General features: G+C 32.0%; 1 protein-coding gene and 1 long non-coding RNA gene across 2 annotated transcripts; both read left to right on the forward strand.

The window, feature by feature from the left end:
* The first annotated feature begins 7,150 nt into the window (after positions 1-7,150).
* LOC143059709 (uncharacterized) lies at positions 7,151-16,568 on the forward strand. The gene is made up of 4 exons (XR_012973567.1): positions 7,151-7,204; positions 7,777-7,801; positions 14,091-14,348; positions 16,498-16,568. It is a non-coding gene; the product is annotated as an uncharacterized LOC143059709 (long non-coding RNA).
* A 329-nt stretch (positions 16,569-16,897) lies between these two features.
* Positions 16,898-24,985, forward strand: LOC143059108 (uncharacterized). Its single transcript, XM_076232603.1, has 7 exons — positions 16,898-17,457; positions 17,691-17,797; positions 18,758-20,002; positions 20,689-20,719; positions 22,004-22,272; positions 23,581-23,608; positions 24,211-24,985. Exons 3-7 carry the CDS (start codon positions 18,806-18,808, stop codon positions 24,519-24,521), a joined length of 1,836 nt encoding a protein of 611 aa, XP_076088718.1. The 5' UTR covers positions 16,898-17,457; positions 17,691-17,797; positions 18,758-18,805; the 3' UTR covers positions 24,522-24,985.
* Positions 24,986-26,083: the final 1,098 nt, after the last annotated feature.

Below are 26,083 nucleotides of genomic sequence, written 5' to 3' on the forward strand. Positions count from 1 at the left end.
GGAATATGACAGTTCTTGTCCATTCGTTTTTGATGCGTTTTGTTATTTAATTTTGCCATGTGATTATGGACTTCCGAAATGATTTTCCTCTAAGTTCAGTATTTTGGTGATTTTACTTTTTGCTTACTTCTTATCTTTCTTCCTCTATAAAGCCAGCATCAAATTAGTAAATAAACAAGACGGCAAGGAGAGGGCACAATAGATTCCCATTCAAATGCCAATACATGTAATATGTTAAAAGCACAGCCTCCAAACATGACAAATATGTTGTCAATTAGGAAATGAAGCATCTTGCTAATGTCAGTTTCAAATAAGTTTTTTGTTTTAATCAGAGTGATCCCTTACAAAGACGGATTTATCACTCCCTAAGACAAACTGTTTGTATCTTTGTTGGCCATTCTTTTGTATAAAACAAAGCAATACCAATTGTTTTTAACTGTCTTTTAGTTTGGAATGTGGAAAACTTGTGTAAAGTGGAGAAAAGACAAATGTTTTAATACTATTGCAAGATGAAAGAGTCTTAGATTGTATGGACTCTAGGAGATCTTTGGATTTTGTTAGTATCCAAGCCACATTTAGAATAGGCATTTGTTTGTAAGGACACTTATGTAAGTTAGGCATCCAATTCAATGATGGAAGATCCAGATCTTTATCTTTGGTTGAATTTCAAAAAACATACATATGATTAACCAGGATTTCCTTCTTGGTAAATGTCGTGAGGATATTTGTTTAGTTTCCAAGTGAATTGTCAATTCATTTATCAAACAGTTTATGTAATGATTATTGCACACAAAAACGAAAACAATGTTGTTTGGTAGTTATCTGCGGGGACAACAATCTATTTGTCAAGGAGGTAGGACAAGTGTTTTGCAACATTTAGATCTTTAAAAATTGGCGTAGCATGGGTATTGATAGACCTATTCAGTGTCTTAATTCTGATTTGTATCAACGACCTCACAGCCTAAATCCATACGGAAAGAGTATCTACTATTTCTGTTTTTCTATTTCCAATTGATAGATTTAGGCTCAAGATATTTCGGACCTTTTGGATAACATATTTCGCAGGAAAGTGTTATAGACAATGTTGAAGTCATCGGTCATAACGTGGCCAGCCGGATTATATGTGAATTGGAAACTAGCACAAGTGAAATCAGGAGGTTTGAAATTGAAGTCGTCAATATTGAAATCCTGCTAAACGTGTTTGTAACTGAAAATTTTAATTGCAATTGGTTTGGTATAGGTATTAGAAATGATTGGAACAGACTGGTTTTTGAAATAAGGAGGTATTTTCGATTGAACTAATTTATGATGAAAGATATTAGCTAAGTTGACGCCATCGATACTTTGTTGGCAAAGTAAAAATTTAGAAAATATCTTTTCTCTTTTTCATCTTGTCCAAGGCGAACTGGTTTGAAAATTCTGTGACTATGTATTTTAGTTTTATAGTGTTTAAACGTGTTTAGTTGACACTTATATACAGGTAATACTGTTTAATACTCTGGTAGCTTTTTTAATAAAAAAAGTGAAATGTGTAAAAAGTAAATAACAAAAATATACTAAACAGAAAATTCAAAACGGAAAATCCCGTAAAACATGGCACAATAAATAAATAAATTGAAAATTATGGGTTTAATCCCTTATTCAGCGAGGTAAATCTTTCACTTATATCACAGATGCATAATATTCCATCTAATGACAACAATATGCATGATTTGTTAACAAACCAAACAGATGTTGCAGGTAAAAACATCACAAATACAGTGATATGATTCATTGAAACAAAATTTAACCCAAAGTTATGCAGTACCACTTGTCAGTTCCGTAAACAAATGTGAACACATGATCTGATCTGTAAATGGAATATAAGAGCACAAGATGGTTCTGTATTTTGTGTTTAATTCCTATGTATGATTGTGTTATTTCTTTCTTAAATTACAAAATATTTTACTCTTTATAAATGTGTTCGTCACTGCCATAAGACAAGTGACAATTTATAATACAAGAGATGATTGTTGTTAATTATTCATTTTTAGATGGTCATGTTCCATTGCCACCATTTTATGGTGATTATATATCTCAATTGGTTTGATTGGCTCTTGTATTTTACAACATATTTGACGTGTATTACTGAATTTCTGAAAAAAAAATTACACCAAAGTTTACGATATTACAAACAAGTCAAACGTTTACTGAAAGTTATCATCATTAAAAGGACATCATTCGTAAATATAAATCAACATGCAATCAACTGTTTGTAGGTTCAGGTATTTTACGGCAATATTATTTAGAAAGCACAAAACTGTTGGCATTCACATCAAAAGCTACCAAATCTTTACACAGACTTATATAAGGAAGGGAAACATTGACGAAATTGTCGTCAGGTCATTAAGGAAGGCATATTTTGGTATTAATATTGTTTCACTCGTTTGTTCTTTGCATCGGAAATAAACAAATGTATTTTAAAATCAGTTGTTTGCATGATAGGGGTTATGTTCTTCTGGTATATTTTATAAAGGTATGATACTAAACCCATAACGGGAGGGGTTGTGCATGATTTTCATATGATGAAGACATACTCTTTCAATCAGTATAACATACATAAATGAGGTCTAGTAGTAATTTGGTAATGTATGTATTATTGTCATTTTGCTTAGTTTCTTATGTTACCTATTCTGACATCAGTCTCAGATTTATTTTAAACGGAGTTTCACTGTACATATTGTTGTGTGTTTTCTACATTGGGATGGGATGAGGGTTAAGATCTTACTTAACATGTTTAAACCAGCTGCATCTGTGCGCCTGTCTCAAGTCCGAAACATCTGTCCTATGTTAGTCTTGTGTGAATTTTAAGTTTAGTACATTTATATGTTTTGGATTATAGTATGGCCTCCAAAATCACTCAACTAGTCCCTTCTGTTGTGTTTTGCTCTTTGGTCGGATTGTTGTCTCTTTGACACATACCTTTTTTCCATTTTCCATTTTCTCAATTAATAAATGCTTTAAGTTATCAAAATGTTTTGTTTTTAACACCTATGCAATACTTCTCAAACTTAAAAAGTGGTTCCTAAATTGTAAGTCGTGATACGAGCTATCCACATTCGATTATTTGTATTGCCATTTGATTAGGGACTCTCCTTTTTGAATTTTCCTCGGAGTTCAGTATTTTTTAGATTTTACTTTCTACTAAATATAGAAATTTAGCTGTTTCAGATATAACGTAATCATATTTTGTTTTTCTAAATCATATAATTCAAATTGGTTTTGAACATTACTCTTTTTTAAGGCTGGATATACTCTGCTTCATGTAGCTGCTAACCAAGATCACAAAATGGTCACAACTTTGATAAACAATAATTGCGATCCAAACATACTAAATGTGTATGTAAGTACAAGTAAAATATGCTTTTGCTATTGATTTAAGAATATAACAGAAGTTAAATCTATAATAAAACCAAACGTCTATGAGGTCAAACCTTTGTATTAAGTCTCTCGGCTCGTTCGAAAATTGATTGAAAAATGATCGTATTGAAAACGTACATGTGTTTACGATACCGTAATTAACAACACCTATATCATTTTGAGGATAATTTCAAACTAGGGCCCGTACTGCTGTAATAAAAAAAAAGTTTTTGTGAAATCCTTCAATAAGAGAATTTACTTATTTTCGTTTTTAATTATACACACAATAATAATGCGGTTTTATGAGAATATACTCTCGGATTATTTACTGACGGTTTACTTTATGAGGACATACTGCCGGATTACTTTATGATGACATACTACCGGATTTTTTTATGAAGACATACTGCCGGATTATTCTATAAAGACATACTGCTGGATTACTTTATGAAGACATACTGCCGGATTACTTTATGAGGACATACTGTTGGATTACTTTATGAGGACATACTGTCGGATTACTTATTAAAGACATACTGTCGGATTACTTAATAATGACATACTGTCGGATTATTTAATGAAGACATACTGCCGTGTTATTTTATGAAGACATACTTTATTTCGTCTTCAAGCCATTGTTCAACTACTAAATTGTCTATTCTTCTTACCAGCACACTTGGTACAATTAAAAACCTGATAATCAATTGTTCAAATAAGGCCTTCGAAAATAGTGGAATAAATTACTTTTGGAGTGTCAAGAACTCGTTGGTAGTACTTGATAAATTGCATGCTTATATTGGTGATTTTGAATCTGTTCAAAGTTTTGATTTTTCTACCCTGTATACCACATTGCCTCACATTCTCATTAAGAAAAAATTCACACACCTAATTAAATGGGCATTCAAAAAATCAGAATGTGAATATATATGTTCAAACTCTTTTAGGTCATTTTTTAGTAGCAATAAACAAAAAAACTATGTTAATTGGACATGCTTTGATACTATATATGCCCTTGAATTTTTACTAGATAACATTTTTGTTCGCTTTGGGGATTCCGTATATCGTCCGATTATTGGAATTCCAATGGGGACTAACTGTGCACCACTTATTGTAGACCTGTTTTTGTATTGTTATGAGTTACAATTTATGACAAAAATAAGCAAAGACCCATCGAAGCAACATCTGATAAACAAATTTAATAATACTTTTAGATATTTGGATGATATTTTGGCTCTCAATAATGACGACTTCAGTATGTATATTAATGAAATTTATCCTGTTGAACTTACATTAAATAAAGCTAATACTAACACTGACCACTGCCCTTTTCTCGATCTTGATATCTATATCACTAATGGAAAGCTGAATACTAAAATTTATGATAAAAGGGATGATTTTTCATTTCCTATCGTTAATTATCCTTTTTTAGATGGTGACGTTCCTTTGTCACCATCTTACGGTGTTTATATATCCCAACTTGTACGATTCGCTCGTGTATGTAACAATGTTTTAGATTTTAACGAAAGAAATTTATGTATTACTGAAAAATTATTACACCAGGGTTTTCGATATCACAAACTAGTCAAAACATTTACTAAATTTTATCATCGGTATAAAGACATCATTCGTAAATATAGCTCAACATGCAGACTTCTAATACGTTCAGGTATTTCACATCCAATTTTTTATGGTAATATTCTTTATAAAGCACAAAGGTGTCAGTATTCACCTCAGAAACTTACAAAACCTTTGAATATACTTATTAAGAAGGGATATAATTACGATACTGTTTTCAAGTCATTAAAGATTGCATATTTTGGCGTTAATATTGAGTCACTGATAAGGTCTTTGCATCGGAACTAAACACATTTATTCTAAAAACAGTTCTTGGCATGACACGGGTTATGTTCTTCTCATATATGTTATGATGGTATGATACTAAACCCCTAACGGGAAGGATTGTGCCTGATGTTCATATGATGAAATCATAATCTTTCAGTCAGTTTAATTGAAGTCTGGAGCTGGCATGTCAGTTAACTGCTAGTAGTCTGTAGTTATTTATGTATTATTGTCATTTTGTTTATTTTCTTTGGTTACATCTTCTGACATCAGACTCGGATTTTTCTTGAACTGAATTTTAATGTGCGTATTGGTATGCGTTTACTTTACTACATTGGTTAGAGGTATAGGGGGAGGGTTGAGATCTCACAAACATGTTTAACCCCGCCGTATTTTTGCGCCTGTCCCAAGTCAGGAGCCTCTGGCCTTTGTTAGTCTTGTATTATTTTAATTTTAGTTTCTTGTGTACAATTTGGAAATTAGTATGGCGTTCATTATCACTGGACTAGTATATATTTGTTTAGGGGCCAGCTGAAGGACGCCTCCGGGTGCGGGAATTTCTCGCTACATTGAAGACCTGTTGGTGACCCTCTGCTGTTTTTTTGTTTTTTATTTGGTCGGGTTGTTGTCTCTTTGACACATTCCCCATTTCCATTCTCAATTTTATACTGCCGGATTATTTAATGAGGACATACTGTCGGATTACTTTATGATGATATATTGCCGGATTATTTTATGAAGACATACTGCCGGATTACTTTATGAGGACATACTGTCGGATTACTTTAGGAGAACCTACTGTTGGATTACTTAATAAAGACATACTGTGGATTACTTAATGATGACATACTGTCGGAATACTTATGAGGATATGCCCTCGTATTACTTAATGAAGACATACTGCCGGATTACTTGATGATGATATACTGACGGATTATTTTATGAAGACATACTGCCGGATTATTAAATGAGGACATACTGTCGGATTACTTTATGAGTATATATTGCCGGATTATTTTATGAAGACATACTGTCGGACTACTTTATAAGGACATACTGTTGGAGTAATCTGTGGATTTCAGGGACGAAGAAACAAGTGCTTGAAATGCATTTGGTGTAAAATATAGGTTTCACAAACGACCTTTTTCAGGGCCACAAATATTTAATAGAATTGTTTTCATTTGTTGTCACACATAGTTTTCTGAAATAAGTGCTCTGAAAAACTAAAAGACATGTACAAGTGCAATGGTTCGAATGGCCTTTTAATTAAGCAGATGATGCCTTTTGAAGTGTTGCATATCCAAAAATGTCAATCCTACAAATTTATCTCACTTCGGATGTAGCCTTAAAATAAATAGAGTTAGATATATGGTCTAAGTGTTAATAGTTTCTTACGGTTTACAATCGAATATACTCAGGGAACATAACTTTGATATTGCTGTTGTTTTTTACATTTTCAGGAAACTTCACACTAAACTTAACGACAAAAGGGACAATTTTTCGATATGTTTAGCCTATGTCAACTGATTTTTTTATAGTTTGCTCTTATGTTCTACTGTTACACTTCGATCCCAGGTAAGGGGATAATTTGGCGTTCGCTATCATGTTTAACCCCGCAACATTATCTATATGCTTGTCCGAAGTCAGGAGCCTGTAATTGAGTGGTTGTTGTTTGTTGGTTGCCGTTGACCATATGCGTTGTTTTGTACAGTTCTTGTATTGTTCTTTGGACCGGTGTTCCATGATACGGGTAGGGTTAAGCGCTCACTTACATTGTTAATCCAGTCACATAATGTATGTGTGTGTCTATCCAATGTAAAGAGCCAGAAGTTTTCGAAAATTGCAATATTGAAAATGTTACACAGAATGAATGCGTTATAATATTTAATAAACAACCACTTGTTTGATTCAGGGGAAAAGGCCGATCGAATTAGCCAATAGCGACGTCATAGTGAGGTTGATAAAGGTAAGAGTTTAAATACTTTAAGAAAATATATATATAGATTCTGTTAAGATTCACAACATGCTAACGAATTTAATGAAGGATCTCAAAGATATTCCTTACCGAGAAAGTTACTGGGCCGATGCCACTGCTGGTGGACCTTTCGTTCCCGAGGGTATCACCAGTCCAGTAGTCAGCACTTCGGAGTTGACATGAATATCAATTACATGGTCATTTTTATAATTTTCCTGTTGACTAAACTTTGAATTTTCTTATCCCAAGGAATAGATTACCTTAGCCGTATTTTATTTGGCACAACTTTTTGGAATTTTGGGTCCTCAATGCTCTTCAACTTTGTACTTGTTTGGCTTCATAACTATTTTGATCTGAGCGTCACTTATGAGTCTTATGTAGACGAAACGCGCGTCTGGCGTATTAAATTATAATCCTGGTACCTTTGATAACTAATAACTGAATCAAAATATTATTTATTATTTCGTTATCTTCAAACAGAATGCGTACTGATTTTGTGTCATGGATTCTTATACATATTTTTAAAATAAAGGTGAATATTTAAGTCGTTACGCTCTTTGCAGGATTATGAAAAGACACTTGTACCTGGTGAGTAGTTTTCTAACCATGATCGACTCTTTGTTGTTTTGTACAGCTGTATCTTTACACTAAAACACAAATCTGTGGAACTGCTACTGTGTTTATAAATAAACAAGTTTGATTTCAAGCATTAAACTGCTCCTTTTAGCAAACAATAATCATACATTTCAATACATACTCTTTACACCTTTGAGTTTTTTAAAACACGAAATAGATGCAATTTGGCCTATACGAACATACATAATAATATATCCAGCGACATGTCCCGTGAACAATGACGAGGAACAAGCAACTTTTCAAAATTTTCCTTAAAAAAAAAACAACAACAAAAAAACGATAAAAAAGGATTAAATATTAAGAGATCGCAAAGGGTTATAGTTCCTTGTTCTACTACAGGAAAGTGTAATGTAATATGTTATCAGAAAAAAATAAAAATGTCACAAAATATATCAGGTTTAACTAAGCAGATGGATACAAATCTAACAAAATCACACATAGTGGAATTGGATTAATACTTAGAAATCTACACAATAGAAAGACATTAAATACAGATCTGAAAGTTTTCGCAGTTACTGACAGCTAGTCGAAGCCAAAAACATCAAATTGAAAAAATCAATCATGCATCTAAGACTAAATATCAATTAGTACAAATCCACATTCCAATATTGTAAAGACGTTGTTAACAGTCAGAAAAAACATGACCTTGTAATGTGCCACGATACAGGTATCGACATATTGTATGGCCAGGAATGTACATATGTATATACAACTACTATTAAATTTGATTTTAATTTACTGATATGAACATCAATATTAATACCAATAAACAATATTCAAAAATCGAATAACAGTGTATTTTCCATTATGTTTATTATCAATCAAAACGATTATCCTTGCGGTCATAAAGTTAATTCAAGATATGATTAAGTTCCTTCGAATTAGTTAACCACGTCCCCATAAATCAAATTGTACTTATTCCTTTTAAACTTTAAGGTGTCTGACTCCTTGTAATATAAATGACTGAAGCATCAAGACAACTCCGCTATATCTATAGTCAATCCTCTCCGCATTTTCGATTTACATAGATAGCAATACCTAAGTAACATAAGTAACATAAGTAAACAATAATGATAATACATATTGTTCAATTATTTTTCTAATGCTGCAAAAGAACTGAATCATTTGATTTTACAAATGTTTTACCCAACACAACTGATGCTTCATCTTCTCAAATGTAAGGAAGGTTTGTATACGTTGGAATTATTAAGACTATCATTATTAATCGTTTCATAATCAACATATCAAGTAAAAAAAATCTAGATCGACTTCTTTGAGCTATTTTCAAATCTTCGTCATCCTTAATTTAACATTGGATTAGAACCATTCATTTTATACTGCATGTTACTTTTCCAACGAACTTGAGATATAATGCATTTACCAACAGATGCATAAACACATCAGTTCTTTTCTTTTTTTAAAGAATCGATGCTTTCAACACCTGCAACGTTCTTCAGCTCAAAGTGAGATAATCTTATTTTGCGCTTTATTTTTAAGATCACTCTATCCTACAGTTACACCAAAAGCAGCACTGCACCAAAGTTATTTATCTTTAAACAAGCATGGATAAAAAAAGCAATAGTAGCATACCGCTGTTGTAAAGTAATAAATATTTTGATAGAAAAACGAATGTTGGTAACAAATTAAAACCGAAGGAAACACAACAGACACACTGTAGTAATCAACACACACAGGAACGAATTATGAGATAACAACTGCCATTTTTCTGAATTGGTATAATTGCAAGCAAAATGGTGGGTTAAACTTGGTTTTCTGGCTACCCGAACCTCGAAATATTATGGCAATGTTAAATATAACACTAAAATGCCACCATTACATGACATGAATACAGTACAAATAAAGGCAAAAAATTCATGATAAAGAAATACATAAAATAAACAATACCATAGTACATTTCGACATGCTAGCCTCTGAATAAAAACGAACACGTGAAACAACATAGGACAGCACCCACAACAGCATAACATAATTACGAACTGTCTTTCACACGACTAGGTCGAAGCCACAAATGTGACATCACAGGTTAATTTCGAAAAGTTTTGATACTGTTCATAACTATGGTATATGATGTATTGCATAACAATATCAATAATATTAATATAGAATCGTGTTAGCAACTAAATAAATTATTTGGTATTGTCAACCTATTTCGGTATTGTTTCTAAAAACAAACAGAAAAGCATACTTTACATGTAGTCACTTTAAACAAAATCTTAGAAATAAATCGAGCGATCAATTTACCTTTACATACATTTGTATGAATAGAAAATAAAGAAGCTACAAACAATAACACATTTAACAAGATCCGATCAGAAGTACAACATCATAACTTAATCACGAATGTTGGATAACTAATACCGTGACACGTCATTTAGTAATGCAAATTCACACTCATTCAAACAGTTATATTCGGGAATAGGCCATGTTCGGTATCTAAGAGACCAGACGTTGTAAATGGTAAATTACAATCTAGGACGTAGTAGATATGACCATAGTTTAGAATATTATCTATTGAAATAAAAATGCGTAATATCTAAAAAAAAATGTATAGAGTAACATTCGTTTATAGTGGGAATTTTTTTTAACGTGAAATAAGCTACAATTAAAAAAATAGTCCCTCTCTGTGATAAGTATTAGATAATTCTGGTCAATTTCCCAATCTTTTTTTTTTATCTTTATTCCATTCGTCAACATATATACACAACAGATATATTACATATTACACAAAAATATCACAAGGCAATGTTTTTAAGTATAATTACATATGTAATTAGCACAATAATTACAAATTTAATGTTACGACACCTTCTGTTCTTGTAAAAAGTGTTTATCAAAAGCATTTCTTATACATTTTGCATCACACAAATATTCAAACAGGTAAGTTATATAATGTTTTATAGTGTATTTAAATAGTCTAATAAGATCAACATTACTATTTAGATTTTAAGTAAATTCCTTTTCTGAAGATACAATATCTCGCTATAGATAACATGAAATTGACAAAACTTACATTAACGCTTTTGATAGATCCAAATAAACCAAACATAGATACCTCTTCATACACTAAATTATCAATTTTTTGTTAATCAACATTATCAAATAAAACCCAATCAATCTATGATGAAGGGGAGAAACATAATTCGACTTTCATTTATAGTCTTTTTCAATAATGATGAACGGTTCTTTATTTTGGTATGTAATCATTTTAAATGTTTCAAATTTATGATACTTTATTCGTACATCAATATTTTTGATACACCAATATAAAAAACTGAAAGATATTGAATTGATACATTTTGTAATTATTCAAAACTATATCAGAAACCTATACTTAATTATAAAATAATGAACCTGTTAAAGGGAGACAATACTCGCATAATTTTGTTTCGAATCGGCACATAATACAAAGGAATGTAACTCTTGCATACAAATTGGCACATCAATATAATTAATTAATTTTGCATTCGTGCTCCACCTTCAACATGTTCCATGAAAATACCTTTGATAACCAACTAAACTATGAATATAACCAAAAGTTGTTAATCTATAGGATATTGAAGACTAATGAAAACTAACCCACTTTTAAAAAATATTTCTTTGAAATTTTTAAAAACTTCCTCAGAAATTTGCTCGAGTCACTTGACTTTCATAGCTCATAATTAACGTTTTTACACAATGTTTTAATAAAGTAATTAACGATTATTTGCTTCTCAAAGTGTAAGACGTAATACAAATCGTATGCTTGCATCATCTTACCCAAATACAGATTTAATTAAGTTCTGAACATTTCGACATTTGTTTGTTTATTTTTATCAACATTTATTTTGTGAACAAATAACAAGTACATGTAAGATCCGACTAAATACCTATATCCCGATATTGTCAGATACATACGCTACATAGTTAGTTTAGCACAGACACATTGTATGGATAAACCAATCAGTAATGGTGTCCATAAAATTTACGGAGTGTCATTTTAAATCTTTCCTCCTCATAAAGTTTTTGAAGCAGTTTCTCTGTACGGAGCACATCCCCTTCATATGACTTCCGTATAGTGTGAACATGCACGCGCATAACGTACCACCTTGATATGTAAACATCATACGAAGGGGCAGAGGGTACGTTACAGCTGAGAAATGGGAAATTGATAATAATGAAGCTGAAATTGTCCTGTTTGTCATAGATTTTAGTGTCGTCCATCTGTGTCAATATTGAGGAAAAGATCAAGGTATGAAAAACAACTTTGTAAATGATCGACCAATGTCCGTATTCAGAAACAAAGTAGGTGCGACATGTCTATCATTATGTCGCAAAAATTGTGTTATTTCTGCATGAAATAATATTTGTTGTGTATGCAAATAGTATCATTACAGTTGTACTGTTAAAACAATTAGCAATCGGTTAATCCCACATGCAAACCCATATAATTTGACAGGGATGGCAGTTTGGTGAATTATAAGTTCTTCATGGCTTCGTAGGGAAAAAGGTTTTTGATTGTACCAAATGTACTTGTAAGTAGAGCAGACATTTAAGTTGTAGAATAATGACTTGAAGACGAAATACATCTATATTTGTTAGGAGTTTTGTGAAGCTTCGGAAGTTAATACTTATTAGGAACTTTCATTGTATTTTGTGTTGCTTAGACATAGGTAGTTCATAGTTTGTTTGTTACAGATGTTATTTTTCCCGAATATGGAATCAGTTTCGATGTTGGTGAATTCGTGATTTTCCTTTGAAGAACCTTAATGTTCTTTTAATATATGTTTGGTACGAGAAATATACCCATTCTGGTTGTTGTGATGAGTAAATGTTCTTTAAAATGTTGTATACGTATATCATTACTGAATTAAAATAATCTAAGGATTTCCTGTCAGCTCTTTCGCAGTTTATCCATTTCGAACAGTAAGTATGGGGTGAGTCGGGGATGATATTATGACATCTTTTCCAAAAAAAAATTGAAGGGGGCGATATTTAGGTCCTTTACTGAGGATTGATTTCAACCCACGTTCACGAACGACCATAAGGTCTAATGTTATAATTTGGTTAATGGGGCCATATATTTGAGATACCGATAAGTCTCCAGTTTGACCAGGCAGGGGTTCGAAAACAAAACTCGGAATGAACACGCTACCAGGACACAACCGAGGCGGTTATTAATCATATAGTTGATACATTGATTGTTCGTTGGTTTACGTCCACCAGTAAATATTGCATGCTCTATCAGGACGAGAACAAATGAATAATTAATACAATAGGCAGGTTCTGTAATGGAGGCCATCTTTGATGTAGAGTAAACGTTAATACTCTTACCACACGTTAGAAGATAGAAACAGAGACAAAACGAAACAGTAATTTTTTTGGGATACATTAATTTGACAAACTCAATTATGTCGATGAGCTATTATCAGTACTTCGATGACACGAATTTTCATATCACTTATTTTCAATCGTTCATATCTAGAGCTACTACATAACGAGAAATAAGAAAAACATTATTATTGTTCTGGTACACTTTTGGCTGCATTATAACATCGGGTCGCAATTTTTATAAGTTACTCAAATTACTTAAGTATATTTTCATTAATTAATATCAAATGTAAGTTTTTAACGATATGTGAATCATTCTTAAATCAAAAGCATGTGGAACAATTTTGTGATACATATATGGGAGTTACCGTTCTGCCTTTTATTACGAGAAGTCAGAAACTTTGAAAATGATAAATCAATTTTATGTTTTTTAAATAGGGCCTTGCTAATTAGTTTGACAAAGCTTGGACATAATCAAAATGACTTATGACTGGTAATACCGCATTTGAAATAGTTGATTTCCTAGTACTGAGTAAATCTTACTGAATATTTTTTAATCTATTCTTTAAGTTGGGTTTCTACCTATTTTGCCAACAGTGTTTTAAAATTCTGGTTACGAAAATGTATAGTTTTTATGATATGGTTTTGATTGAATGAATAATTACAATGTTTTTGTATATACACTTATTAAATCTTGATTTGTAAAGTCTGGTCTATAGCTTATAATAACCCTTAAATTTCGTGTAGTCTAGGCCAGCTTCAGTGTGTGGATATTTTGATAAGGGCAACAGAAATATGTTCCAAAACCGTTTTGAAAATATATTGTTTACTTTTAAAAATAAGGATATTTTATGATCACGTCTGTTAAATTTGCAAAGTAGTAAATGTTTAATTATGTCAAATACAAATTCAGGACTTCCAGCTGAAGTTAAGAAATTCGATAAAAAATCAGCGAGGGTGTTCTCTAGTCTTTTAGAAGAAGAGAGCTATCGCCATTTTGAGTCGAGAGTTATGTTGGCTGGCGAGCAGGGCACTGGAAAAACTACTATTGCCAGACATCTTGTCGGTAAACAACCAACACAATTCAGAATGTCAACTGATGGAATAGAGTTATACAATGGTCTGTCATTCATGGACATAGAAACAAACTGCTGGCTTGGTGGACAACAAGGTAAAAATTAAAATAGAAAGAAAAAAATCAGAAATCAGAAAAACATTGTTATGTTTCATATATTCATTAATCTTATTAACATTATGAGATCTTGAAATTGTTTTGTGTCTTAGCCTTTTAAAGTTCTGAAAAAAGTATTTAGGTTCTTTTCGGTGACCGAGTGGTCTAAGTAGTTACTAATGTAATCACAATTAAAAATCAAAACTATCTATTACATCTATGATAAGTTTATGTATTAAGTGAAGCATAAAGTCTAAAGATTTGGTTTATAGTCTCGATCTTCCTTTATAAACTGTATTTGTCAACGATTTAAGAAGAATGCTAATGATTACATACTTGAAAATCCACAATTATGGTATGTGGTAAGTGAAATCACATCAAGTTAAAAGTTTATCCTTTAATTGAGCATACTAGATTTGAACATCAATGTACAAACTAGTTTCCAAACTATTCAATATTGAAATATCAAGATGCTTGCTTTACAAAACGTATGTATAATATATTTCTGAAGTTTCGAATAGTTTTTGCATTTTTTTTAATAGTTCGGTTACATACAAGTCAAGTATTTCGCATGTGGCATCCTTCATGTTGCGTATGCAAGTACAAAGCCGACGATAAGTATAATTCGGTAGGTTATTTACGAGGAAAATAGGCCAAGATGGTGAAAACCCCAATTTGAACATTTTATTCGTCATCTTTAAACAGATATTTCATAATGTTAAACCATCTCGTGATAATGTCTCTGAAATTTTCGAAGGGATGACATTAACTTATTGCAACTTTTAAAGCATAGATTAAACCTCAAAGAAGAGGTGGGCTTTGTCACTAAATCCTTCATAAAAAGTCATCTTTTAAATTCATTGATTTTTACATCAATCTATGTAAGTGTTACTCCATCGCGTACATAATAAACTTATAGGAAGAAAAATTGATGGTACATCAGAATAATTTGCCAAACAATAGTCTAAACAATGGCTAATTTTTTAAATAGTCATGCCAATGTTGACTTCAAAGACGTAATAGCCATACTTTATCAATCGAAAGGTTTGATATATAAAGTTATACTGCATCGAATGTGATAGGGAAGTTTTCCTTTCGAGTCAGTTAGAATTGTCAAATGAAAAACCCATGACATATCGATTTTTTAACGACTCATTTATAAATTGTTGCATGCATTCTTTGTGGTAGTGTTGAACAATGAATCAATTACGAAACATATTTTACGATTTCAGGTAAAGTGATGTATATCTAACTATGAAAATGTGCAGTGTTAGTTTAAAATGACAAAGATTAATACAATGAAGCTTAATAAAAGCGATAGGATGTATTTTCAAAGTTGTTTAAAAAAATATGTATATCCTAGCATCTAAACGTGCTACATATGCACGTTTATGTTATGTAAAATTACAGTTTTCCTTCTACTAAACCATGGAAAATATTGAGGTCTTGGACTGGCATGTCAGTAACTGCTAGTAGTCCTTTGTTAGTTAATGGAGCATTGGCATTTTATTTAGTTTCTATTGTTTCCTATTCTGACATCGGACTTGGACTTCTTTTGAACTGAGTTTTTTCTGAGCGCATAGTTTTTTTATATGTTGGCTAGATGTATAGGGGGACGGTTGAGATCTAAAAAAAACATGTTTAACACCGCCGCATTGTTGCGCCTGTCCCAAGCTTTTGCTAGTCTTGTATGATTTTTAATTTTAGTTTGTTGTGTATATTCCGGAATATGACGTCCATTATCACTGAACACGTATGCGTTTTTGTGTAGGGGCCAGCTTCAGCTTCAGCACAGCTGTGGGTGCGGGATTTTCTCGCTGCATTGCAGACCCATTAGCGGCCTTCGGTTGTTGTTTGCTCATTGGTCGAGTTGTTATCTCTTTGACAGATTCCCCATTTCCGTTTTCAATTTTATAATGTGTTTTCAGTGATAAGGCAGCTCTGTATAGCTTAACACAGATATGTCACAGATAATTGATATCTAAGGCATTTTGGGGAGACAGTATTACTCTCAAAAGAAATCCATATCGTGAGTAACACTGTTTTTATTAATCATTTATGTGTATCCCTATTGGACAGAGGGATTATTTTATCTTCGACCAATCCAATTTGTATCATTCAATGTATTGACATTTGTTTATTTACATAGACTTTACAATGGAAGAATTAACCATTACCAGATCACTTCTACAAGACGAAACATTAAAGAAAGGAAAATTTGGTGTACATGATAAAAAAAGAATCAGTCAAAATACATTAGGTAAAGAAGACAAGCCCTTGTCTGCATCTGAAACACCAGCAAAAACACATGAAACGCATGATTCACATTCCTCTGATTTAACAGCTAAATTGTCGGATTTTGGAGGTCAATTGTCAAATACGACTTCCAGAACAGAAAGTCTAAATGATTCATTCCGGCCAAATCATCACCTTTTAAACAAGCATGGCAATCCTGCAGATGAACTCATAAAATTATCGGATGACCAGTCTGAACACAAAGAGGCACAAGAAAACAGAGATAGCAATTGTAGAGCAGGTATGCATGATAGTAGTCATGCCCGTCCAGTAAGCCCGTCAAGAAGATCAGTCGAAAACAGTAATTTATCAGATTACCTTATCAGTGTGGACGAACCAAACAAATATGATCTACCTGCCACACAGGAACCCATTGACACTTTTGATGAAAAATACACCCATGAAGTTCTATATGATGAAGATACCTCGACGAGCGTCCCAGGTTATCTTCATTCGGATTCGGGTTTTACTGGAGATGTGCACATAGAAACTGTCACTAAACCTGTAATAATCAGAAAGCTCAAAAACTTTTTTGGTATTTCCAAGAAAGTTAAAGAGGTCAAAGTGTCGATCACAACAGAAAAATTCTTTGAGAAGTCTGTTAAAGTTGGAAAAAAGCTGTTACACAATAAAAAGATAGCACCTATAATCATCTGGGATTTTGGAGGGCAGGATGTTTTCTATTCAACTCATCAGACATTTCTGACATACAGAGCGATTTACATACTTGTATTGGATGGAAGTAGAAAACTAGATGATCCTTGTCCAACTGACCAATATCTCCCAGGAAAGAGTGGACAAAAAACAGCAAAAGGTACTAATAAAATAATTCACATTAATTTAAATAAGTTTTACCTAGAATAAGTGCCAAATATATTGAAAACAATAGTGTTCATACGTGATTCCCAACTGTGATTCCTAATATGCTGACAGATCCCTTTACTTTGATCCATCAAAATAAGAATCTACATTGACGTTGTGTGTTGATAAAAGATAATCATAAGTAGTATATACACACAAACAAACGTATTTGTATTTCTTTTGAAGATTATCTGCTATTTTGGATCAACACAATTGTAACATACTGTAAAGGGAGTGTTGAAGGTTTTCCTAGAATTACCATTGTTCTGACCCACAAGGATAAGTTAGATCTGGTAAGTATATTAAATAATATAATATTTTGAATGTGTTCGATATGTCAATGCAAAAGTGTTTATAGGTGACGCTAAAATCAACACCATCGAAATACAAACCAAACATAAAGTTAATAAAATTGGTATAGAAGTATCATTAAAGATGACATCGATACTCATGAATCATTTTACCACTGCCTGTTGATTATCAATATGTCGCGTGTTATTTGCTTTTACACTATATAGATATAGGCAAATGTGGAATGCGTGCCAATGACACAACTCTCCATCCAATAACAATTTATGAAAGTATACCACTAAAGGTCAAAGTACGGTCTCAAACAGAAAGCCTTTGCTCACACCGCACAGCAAGCTTTAAAAGGCTATAATATTTATATATAATTTGACTCTTGTAAGATCTGCGTTTGTAATATTTTCATTTACTCGATATTCTCGTTTTGCTTTACCCTATTACATTTATTAGTATGTCTATTGGAATAATGCGACTTTTACATAATGTGATATATTCTAAAATGTTCACCATATCCACATCATATAATTCATAGTTGATTTATAAGATATTCAAAATTAACTTTAAAGACTATGAATAGTACATATGACATTTTTAATACTGGTAGTAATATATTTATCCTTAGGAATTATTTTTGTCCTTAGCAACCACTTATTATATAATGAACATTAAAGCCCTAAGCACTTATATATTTTTGAACTGAGAAGGCTATCAAGATAAGAAAAAAGGAAGGACCCTTCAGTTGTTCTTGTTATCTACTCCATTTTATTTTTCAATTAAACTTGATATTCTCGTTTTGCTTTAACCGGTATTTTTCCCAGTCTATTGGAAAAATGTCAATGTTGTATTATGTGAATGTTCACCAAATACTTATCAGAGAAGCCATAGTTGTTTTATACGATATACAGATAATTTTGTTAAGAAAACATATTCGATTTGATATATTTAAGAATGAAATTGAACAGAGACGAACGGAGATATTTGCAGAAATCAAACACATGTTTTTACAAACACCATTCATGCAGCACTTGGTTATTGAAGATCGGATATTTGTAAACGCTAAAGACAAATGTGATCCAGAGTTGGCAAAATTAAAGAATATCATAATCAGCCAATCGAAGATGCAGCCAACATGGGGTGAACCTCTTCCAAAATGCTTTATTCCTTTAGAACTAGAATTTGCATCGCTAATCACACGCAATATTCCATTGATTACACTAGAGCATTTGCAGAAAATCAACTCACTACAGCCTATAAGATCCTTGACAGAATCTGAGTTAAAAGTATTCCTAAAATTTCAACACGCCATAGGCAAGGTGTTATACTTTGATGAACACAGATTAGACCGTCATGTTATTTTGTCTCCAACACATTTAATTGATGCCTTTAAGTCTATTGTAACTGATAGAAGGTTCTGTGAAGGAGACAAAGATAGAGAGGAGTTGTGGGATGTAATGGGCAAACAAGGAGTTGTCTCAAAAAAAGTAATCCAAAAGATTTGGAAGAAAAAGAAATATAAAAAATTCTACAAAGATAAAGATTATTTACTGGATGTTATGACTCACCTGGATATATTGGTAGAACCAAAAAGATACGACCTAGATCGCCACCGTATACCTGCTGACTTCTACTATGTTGCAAGTATGGTACGAGCTCACGATGATTCTGGATACCTCCAATCAGCTGGCTTTACAACCAGGAGTATTGCCATAGCCTTTCAATCGTCATCATTGATGATACCGCCTGCATTATCCTTCAGATTTATTAGTTACTGTCTATATGTATGGGCGGTGAAAACGTACGGAGATTCTAACAAGGACATGCTGTTCCATAGGTCAGGGGTGTTTACCATAGATTCGTCTTTAGATATGTACATTGCCTGCGAAGATGAGAGGATCATTGCGCGTCTTGTTCATGCCTTATCAAACACACTTATAATGAGGGATGTAGCCACCAGCATCTATGAATGTCTTGCATCAGCCTTGGAAAAAATAAGTCAGCTATATATCATAACAAGTAGTGATCAGACTCAAACCAGCGATCCATCCTTTATGACCAGGATATGTTGTAACTCACCAAATAACTCATGTGTCCTTCCTGACAACGATCAAACTCAAACAGACCAAATATGGATATGTCCTTCACATGGCATTGAACACAGCAAACACACAATTACATCGTGGATTGACGAAAAGGTAGTAATTTATGTTATGGATTAGTTCAGGTGCTGATGGCCGGGAAATTGCAAAAATTAACACACATTAAGTTCGATTCGACATTCAAATTTGTTATCGATAAACTCGCTTATCATTTTGAATTGTAATAAATGTACCAATAAGATCCGAAAAAAATTGAACTGCCAAAGATGCAATGAATTTTTTTTGTTAACCAACAAGTTATAATAAATAAACGATAACAAAAAAGATCAAACTAAATATCCTTCCTTTTCTGAAATGCAAGGAATTGTGTTTGTTTGTTAATCAGTTGTCTTTTAAATGAGTACACATTTAAAAAAGGAAATTAGAAATCATATATATACTCTGAGAATTAAAGTTCACATATGGATAATTGTGTATTCAAATATAAAAAACAAGAAGTTGCGGTATGCTTTCCAATGAGACAACTCTCTACAAGAGACCAAATGACAAACAAATTAACAACTATAGGTCACAGCACGGCTTTCAGCATTAGCAAAGCCCATCAAAGCTTGTATATACATGATATACGCTAATAGAAAAAGACAGTTTCTGACTTTTAAAAACGGTTTTAAATTTCAACCCAATCAGTTTGATGATATATCTACTAATAATGTATAACAAATTGATTTACAAAATAAAATGAGTACCTTTCAAATAGTTTATAATTTCCCTTTTATTCTCAGGAAGACGAAAAGTGTAAACCAGGATGCACAGGTAATGAATAAGAAGTGTTGAATATTGTGTTATTTCAATTTTAATTTTGTTTTGTTTTTGATCGCATCTTGTAGAGAACTACTGACTTTAATACAATAGGAACCTCTCAACTTTGTACATTGCAATAGTTAAAACAAACAAAAACCTAATTTCATATGACTCTTGTATTTATTTATTAACATAATTCTGGTTCAATTAAAACACGTAAATTCGTAATGTTTCGTCTGATAACATGACAATCCTTTAACAAATCATTTTTAAAGTTAATATTTGTTTTTCTCAGGGCCAAAGGCTGACATGTGAAGAAAAGCATTATATAATAACGTTTTCGAATCATAAACATATGACCCGTTACTTGAACAGTGTCAAAAATAATACCATAGGTATTTTCTGCTTGACCTTCTTTCCATCTGATAGGAACTGACTTCTCACTGGTTTAGTTGAATGTTGAGAATATGTGAACATTTCCGGGCGTTTTGGTTTCGCCCGGTTTGAAAATATATTTATATATAAGTTTTAGTTTGCAATAATGTTGTGCGTATAATTATCCTTGTTTTATTTTATTTTTACACAAAATGCGCTCGTCCTTATTTTTTATAGTGTTGTTTATATCACAGTAGTATATACTTGAAAAATATCGTTTTATTAGGATGTATCTCTTCTAATATTTGAATGGCTATTTTGTGTTAATAAAAAAACATTTTGCTGATGTGCTTTGTCTGTATTCCTTTTTGCTTTTGTGCTTTGGCTATATGCCTTTTTATGTTTCTTTGTAACATATATACCTGTATACCGTGGCTCTGTACTTATACATCTTATCAGTGTGTTATTGTATAATTACAAATTTGTGTATTCTTGTCTTTATTTTGTGCTTATATGTTTGGTCTATATACCAGTTTGTGCTTATTTGTTTAATATTTGTTTGTTTCTTTGATGATTAAGATTATAACAAAATGTTGACTGCTGTATATTTGACAATTTTACCTTTTATGCCTGTTTGATTTGCTCACTCATCGTTGTCAATAAAATGGTATTGATTCGACTGTCATACGAGTGAGATGTTAAGCTAGCTCTAAAACCATGTTCAATCCCCCATTTTTTACATAAGAAAATGCATGTATCAAGTCATAATTAATACAATTGTTATCCATTCGTATCATATGTTTGAGCTTTTGATTTTAACATTTCATAAGGGACTTCTCGTTTAGAATTTTCCTCGGAGATACTTATTTTTATGATTTTAATTTTTGGTATTTGAAAAAATATGCAGTTTTTCTGATACAGTTACAAAAGATGAATTTCTGAAAGCGACACCATCAGACATACATTTACGACGTCTGTCGTTATTGTACAGTCCATTCGAGGCCAAAGAACTGGCAATACATTTAGGATTTTCGAACAGGGAAGTTAATGTCATACTGGAAACTGAAGATCCCTTAACATCAAGCTTTGCAATTTTGCTACGATGTCGAGATAGCAGGATGGTGACATTTAACGACATCAAAGAGGCGATAGAAAGTATTGGTAAAGATAGTATTCATATACTTTGCAAGGTAAATATATATTAATGAATCATTAAATAAAGTAACCTTGTTTTGCCTATAAGTGTTATTAGTTTATTTTCATGCCATATGTTTATATAACAATGTTTACTACAACACATACTCATATTAACAAACACATCCAATAACATTATGTATATCATGATGTATATCATGTAAATAGGATAACTATGAATGTATAAAGAAAAAACAATAAAAAAGCTACAACATGAAAGACAAAATTTAATTTTAGTATAAGAAAAAAGAAAAAAGTCCTTATGATAATCCGTTTGAATACCGATTGTGTTTAGTAATCGAAATATACATTTCTATTGATATATAAAATTGAGAATGGAAATGGGGAATTTGCCAAAGAGACAACAACCCGACCATAGAAAAAAACAACAGCAGAAGGTCACCAACAGGTCTTCAATGTAGCGAGAAATTCCCGCACCCGGAGGCGTCCTTCAGCTGGCCCCTAAACAAATATATACTAGTTTAGTGATAATGAACGCCATACTAATTTCCAAATTGCACACAAGAAACTAAAATTAAAATAATACAAGACTAACAAAGGCCAGAGGCTCCTGGCTTGGGACAGGCGCAAAAATGCGGCGGGGTTAAACATGTTTGTGAGAACTCAGCCCTCCCCCTATACCTCTAGCTAATGTAGAAAAGTAAACGCATAACAATACGCACATTAAAATTCAGTTCAAGAGAAGTCCGAGTCTGATGTCAGAAGATGTAACCAAAGAAAATAAACAAAAGGTCTTTATAACACAAATGAAGAAAATGAAGCGATTGATCATCATTAAATGCAATACAATTCCTACTAAGTTCTTTAAAAAAATATAACGAATGAAACAAACGTATGCAAACTGTTCTTTCTGTTAAAGTCAAAGTTAATCTTTCAACGTAAAAAAAAAATTAAGATAATATTATAACATATCTAACACATGTTTGGTGAACATAGATATATTTACATAAAGGCACTGAGAATAACAATGATAGTTAAAAGTAGATTTAGACTTGTTTCATTAGCACTTATACCACATCTCCTTATATCTATAATATCAAATGCAATTGAACTGTATTGTACATCAATACAAATGCAATTGAACTGTATTGTACATCAATACAAATGCAATTGAACTGTATTGTACATCAATACAAATGCAATTGAACTGTATTGTACATCAATACAAATGCAATTGAACTGTATTGTACATCAATACAAATGCAATTGAACTGTATTGTACATCCTTACAAATGCTTTCAATTATGACAGTTGTGACAATAATAGGTTTTCCTTTTTTGCAGCTTGTGAAAGGCGAAAGTATTCATTTTGGTAAGTACAAATATACGTGAATCAATTATTTTCCAAAACATGTAGTAATATGAACGTGGAAACTGATTGTTTGTAAAATTAAGAAGTATTATCAAGATATGCATGTGTTCTATTACATAGTGTTGACTTCTATGAAAATGTTACGCAGGCAGTCAACAAGGTTCTATAAAACTTGGTTAAAAAGGGAATATGTATACATTCTGCAATATTAAACGTACAACAAGTAAGTGCAATAGGGTCAGACATTAATGCAACGTTCTGATTATTGTTAAATTACCTCTTTATGATATATCTGCTGGTATTTTTCACGATTATACAGATAAAAATGCAAACTACACCTATAAAATACAATGTAATGTAAATTGTGTGTACTTTCATCAAAAGGATTTAAAAATATATACATCATGTCAGCTTCCATTTAGATTGTTATCGGGTATGAAGTAGAAACACAAATAACATTCGCATGATATAAGTAATAAGCATTTCACAAAATAACACCAATATTTGATATATTTTCTACATTCAATTGCATATTTTTTTTCAATATTCTACTTGTCATTTTAATTATGTTGCAAACATTTCCCTATATTTTAACAACGCAGACATGGAACCTGAGAAGTGGGATCTGGTACCTACAGCAGAACACATTGACAGATTAGCTCCGTTAGTAGGGAAATACTCCCTCCCGTTCCTTATCGAACTTGGAATGGATTTTAATACCTGGGAACAGATCAGCCACAGACAAAATGAAAGAGATTTGGTCAGACTGAACCAGGATATCTTAGAAGAATGGCGATTCAGGTTTTGTAGGAGGCACAATCTGAAACCAACTTTGCGAGAAATCGCACGTGCATTCAGTAACATTGGAAAAAATGTTAAAATCGTTGACAACACATTATCAGATTTATTTTAACTTTTTTTGTTTTTGTATTTAGCTTGATTTTCTCTTGAACGCATCTAAAACACGCTTTTCAAAACATTGTATAGAAATCATCTGAGAATGGATAAATTTAGATTAACTGCATGCAGTTTACCGTCATCTTGGATTATCTAAAAAAAAACAGTACGTTATCGGTATAGTCCGTTTTAAATTTTAAGACAGATTTAAAACCAATGTAAGAACATTTAGTGATATATTTCATTTTCTTTTCAACAAATGCCAAATATTTCTGTTTCTTTAAATCAATTTACAGCTTACCTATTTAAGCGGAGTTAACACAAACAGTAATAATTAAATTAGATGTGTGTTTCATTATAATACGTTTTTTTTCTGATTGGCTTCACTGCAGTCTCGCGTTATTCCTTAACCAACTTCATTTCACAATAAAAATGATCATTCACGATGACACAAGGTCCCACAATAAAATTCATAGGTAAATAAAAATCGTGTTATCATGGTCCTAGCTAAAAAATGTAATTATAAGTATTGCATGCTTTTTTGTACCTTCATAGGATTGTAAATTAACCAAAATGTACTTTGGTCAACGCTTTCACACCCCCAATGAAGTTACAAAAGGACACATTCAATTTTTAAGTGGATGAAAGTTATAGAAAAATGCATGGTTTACTTCTTATAAGAAAACAAGTTCGGTGGCACCATGTTTTTCTTAATAACTTCTTAACGTATACTATGATTAGTCATCATTGGTTCCAATATTATAATTTGATACACCAAACGCACGTTTCGTTTACATAACAATCATCAGTAATGCTCAGTTCAACATAGTTTCTATAAAACATTTTGTTCATCTTTTATTTGAAAATTCTTTTACATAGATTTCTTTTTATTAACATAACAGGTATTTTTTGTTGTAAATAATGTTATTGACTTCCTCTTATGGAATTGGCCTTGTTTACTAGTCTATATACTAATTTACTTATCATCATTGATATATTATATCATATATGCACATTTATTATTAATGACTTAATCAAAATGAACTGTGGCCATTCTCATTTCACGTGTAATATGATTTGTCAATCAAAGTGTCCAAGACGCAATGAGAGAGTCAAATGGTATGCGTTTATTATGATCCTAAACGTGTCTTTATGTAAAGTTCAAAATATTGTCGGTGGTAATACATTAAACGACGTCCATGTAAACGTGACTTTAATTATTTTTTAAAGCAATGAGCATGCAGGTACCTCGGATTTGAGAAGGAATTATAACCAACACTTTTGTGTATATTTCAAGGTATTTGTACGTTGCCGTTCGTGTTCTTTTCATCCTTACATGTTCAAAGTAACTGTATAATGGTATATCAAAAACAAGCTTTGAAACTTAAATTCAAGACAATCGTATTTGTCTTTGATGATATGTTTGGTTTTTTTTGGTTTTTTTTGTGCCAGGATTGGCAAAAACCCGGGTTTTAGGAGTATTACCCAGCCCAGTGGGAAATACTGGGAAAATCCTGGTTTTATTGGGTTTTAGTTGGTAATACTGGGCAATACTGGGTAATATAAAATACTAGTCTT

The sequence above is a fragment of the Mytilus galloprovincialis genome, chromosome 14, assembly GCF_965363235.1.
Source record: "Mytilus galloprovincialis chromosome 14, xbMytGall1.hap1.1, whole genome shotgun sequence".
Taxonomy (NCBI): Eukaryota; Metazoa; Mollusca; class Bivalvia; order Mytilida; family Mytilidae; genus Mytilus; species Mytilus galloprovincialis.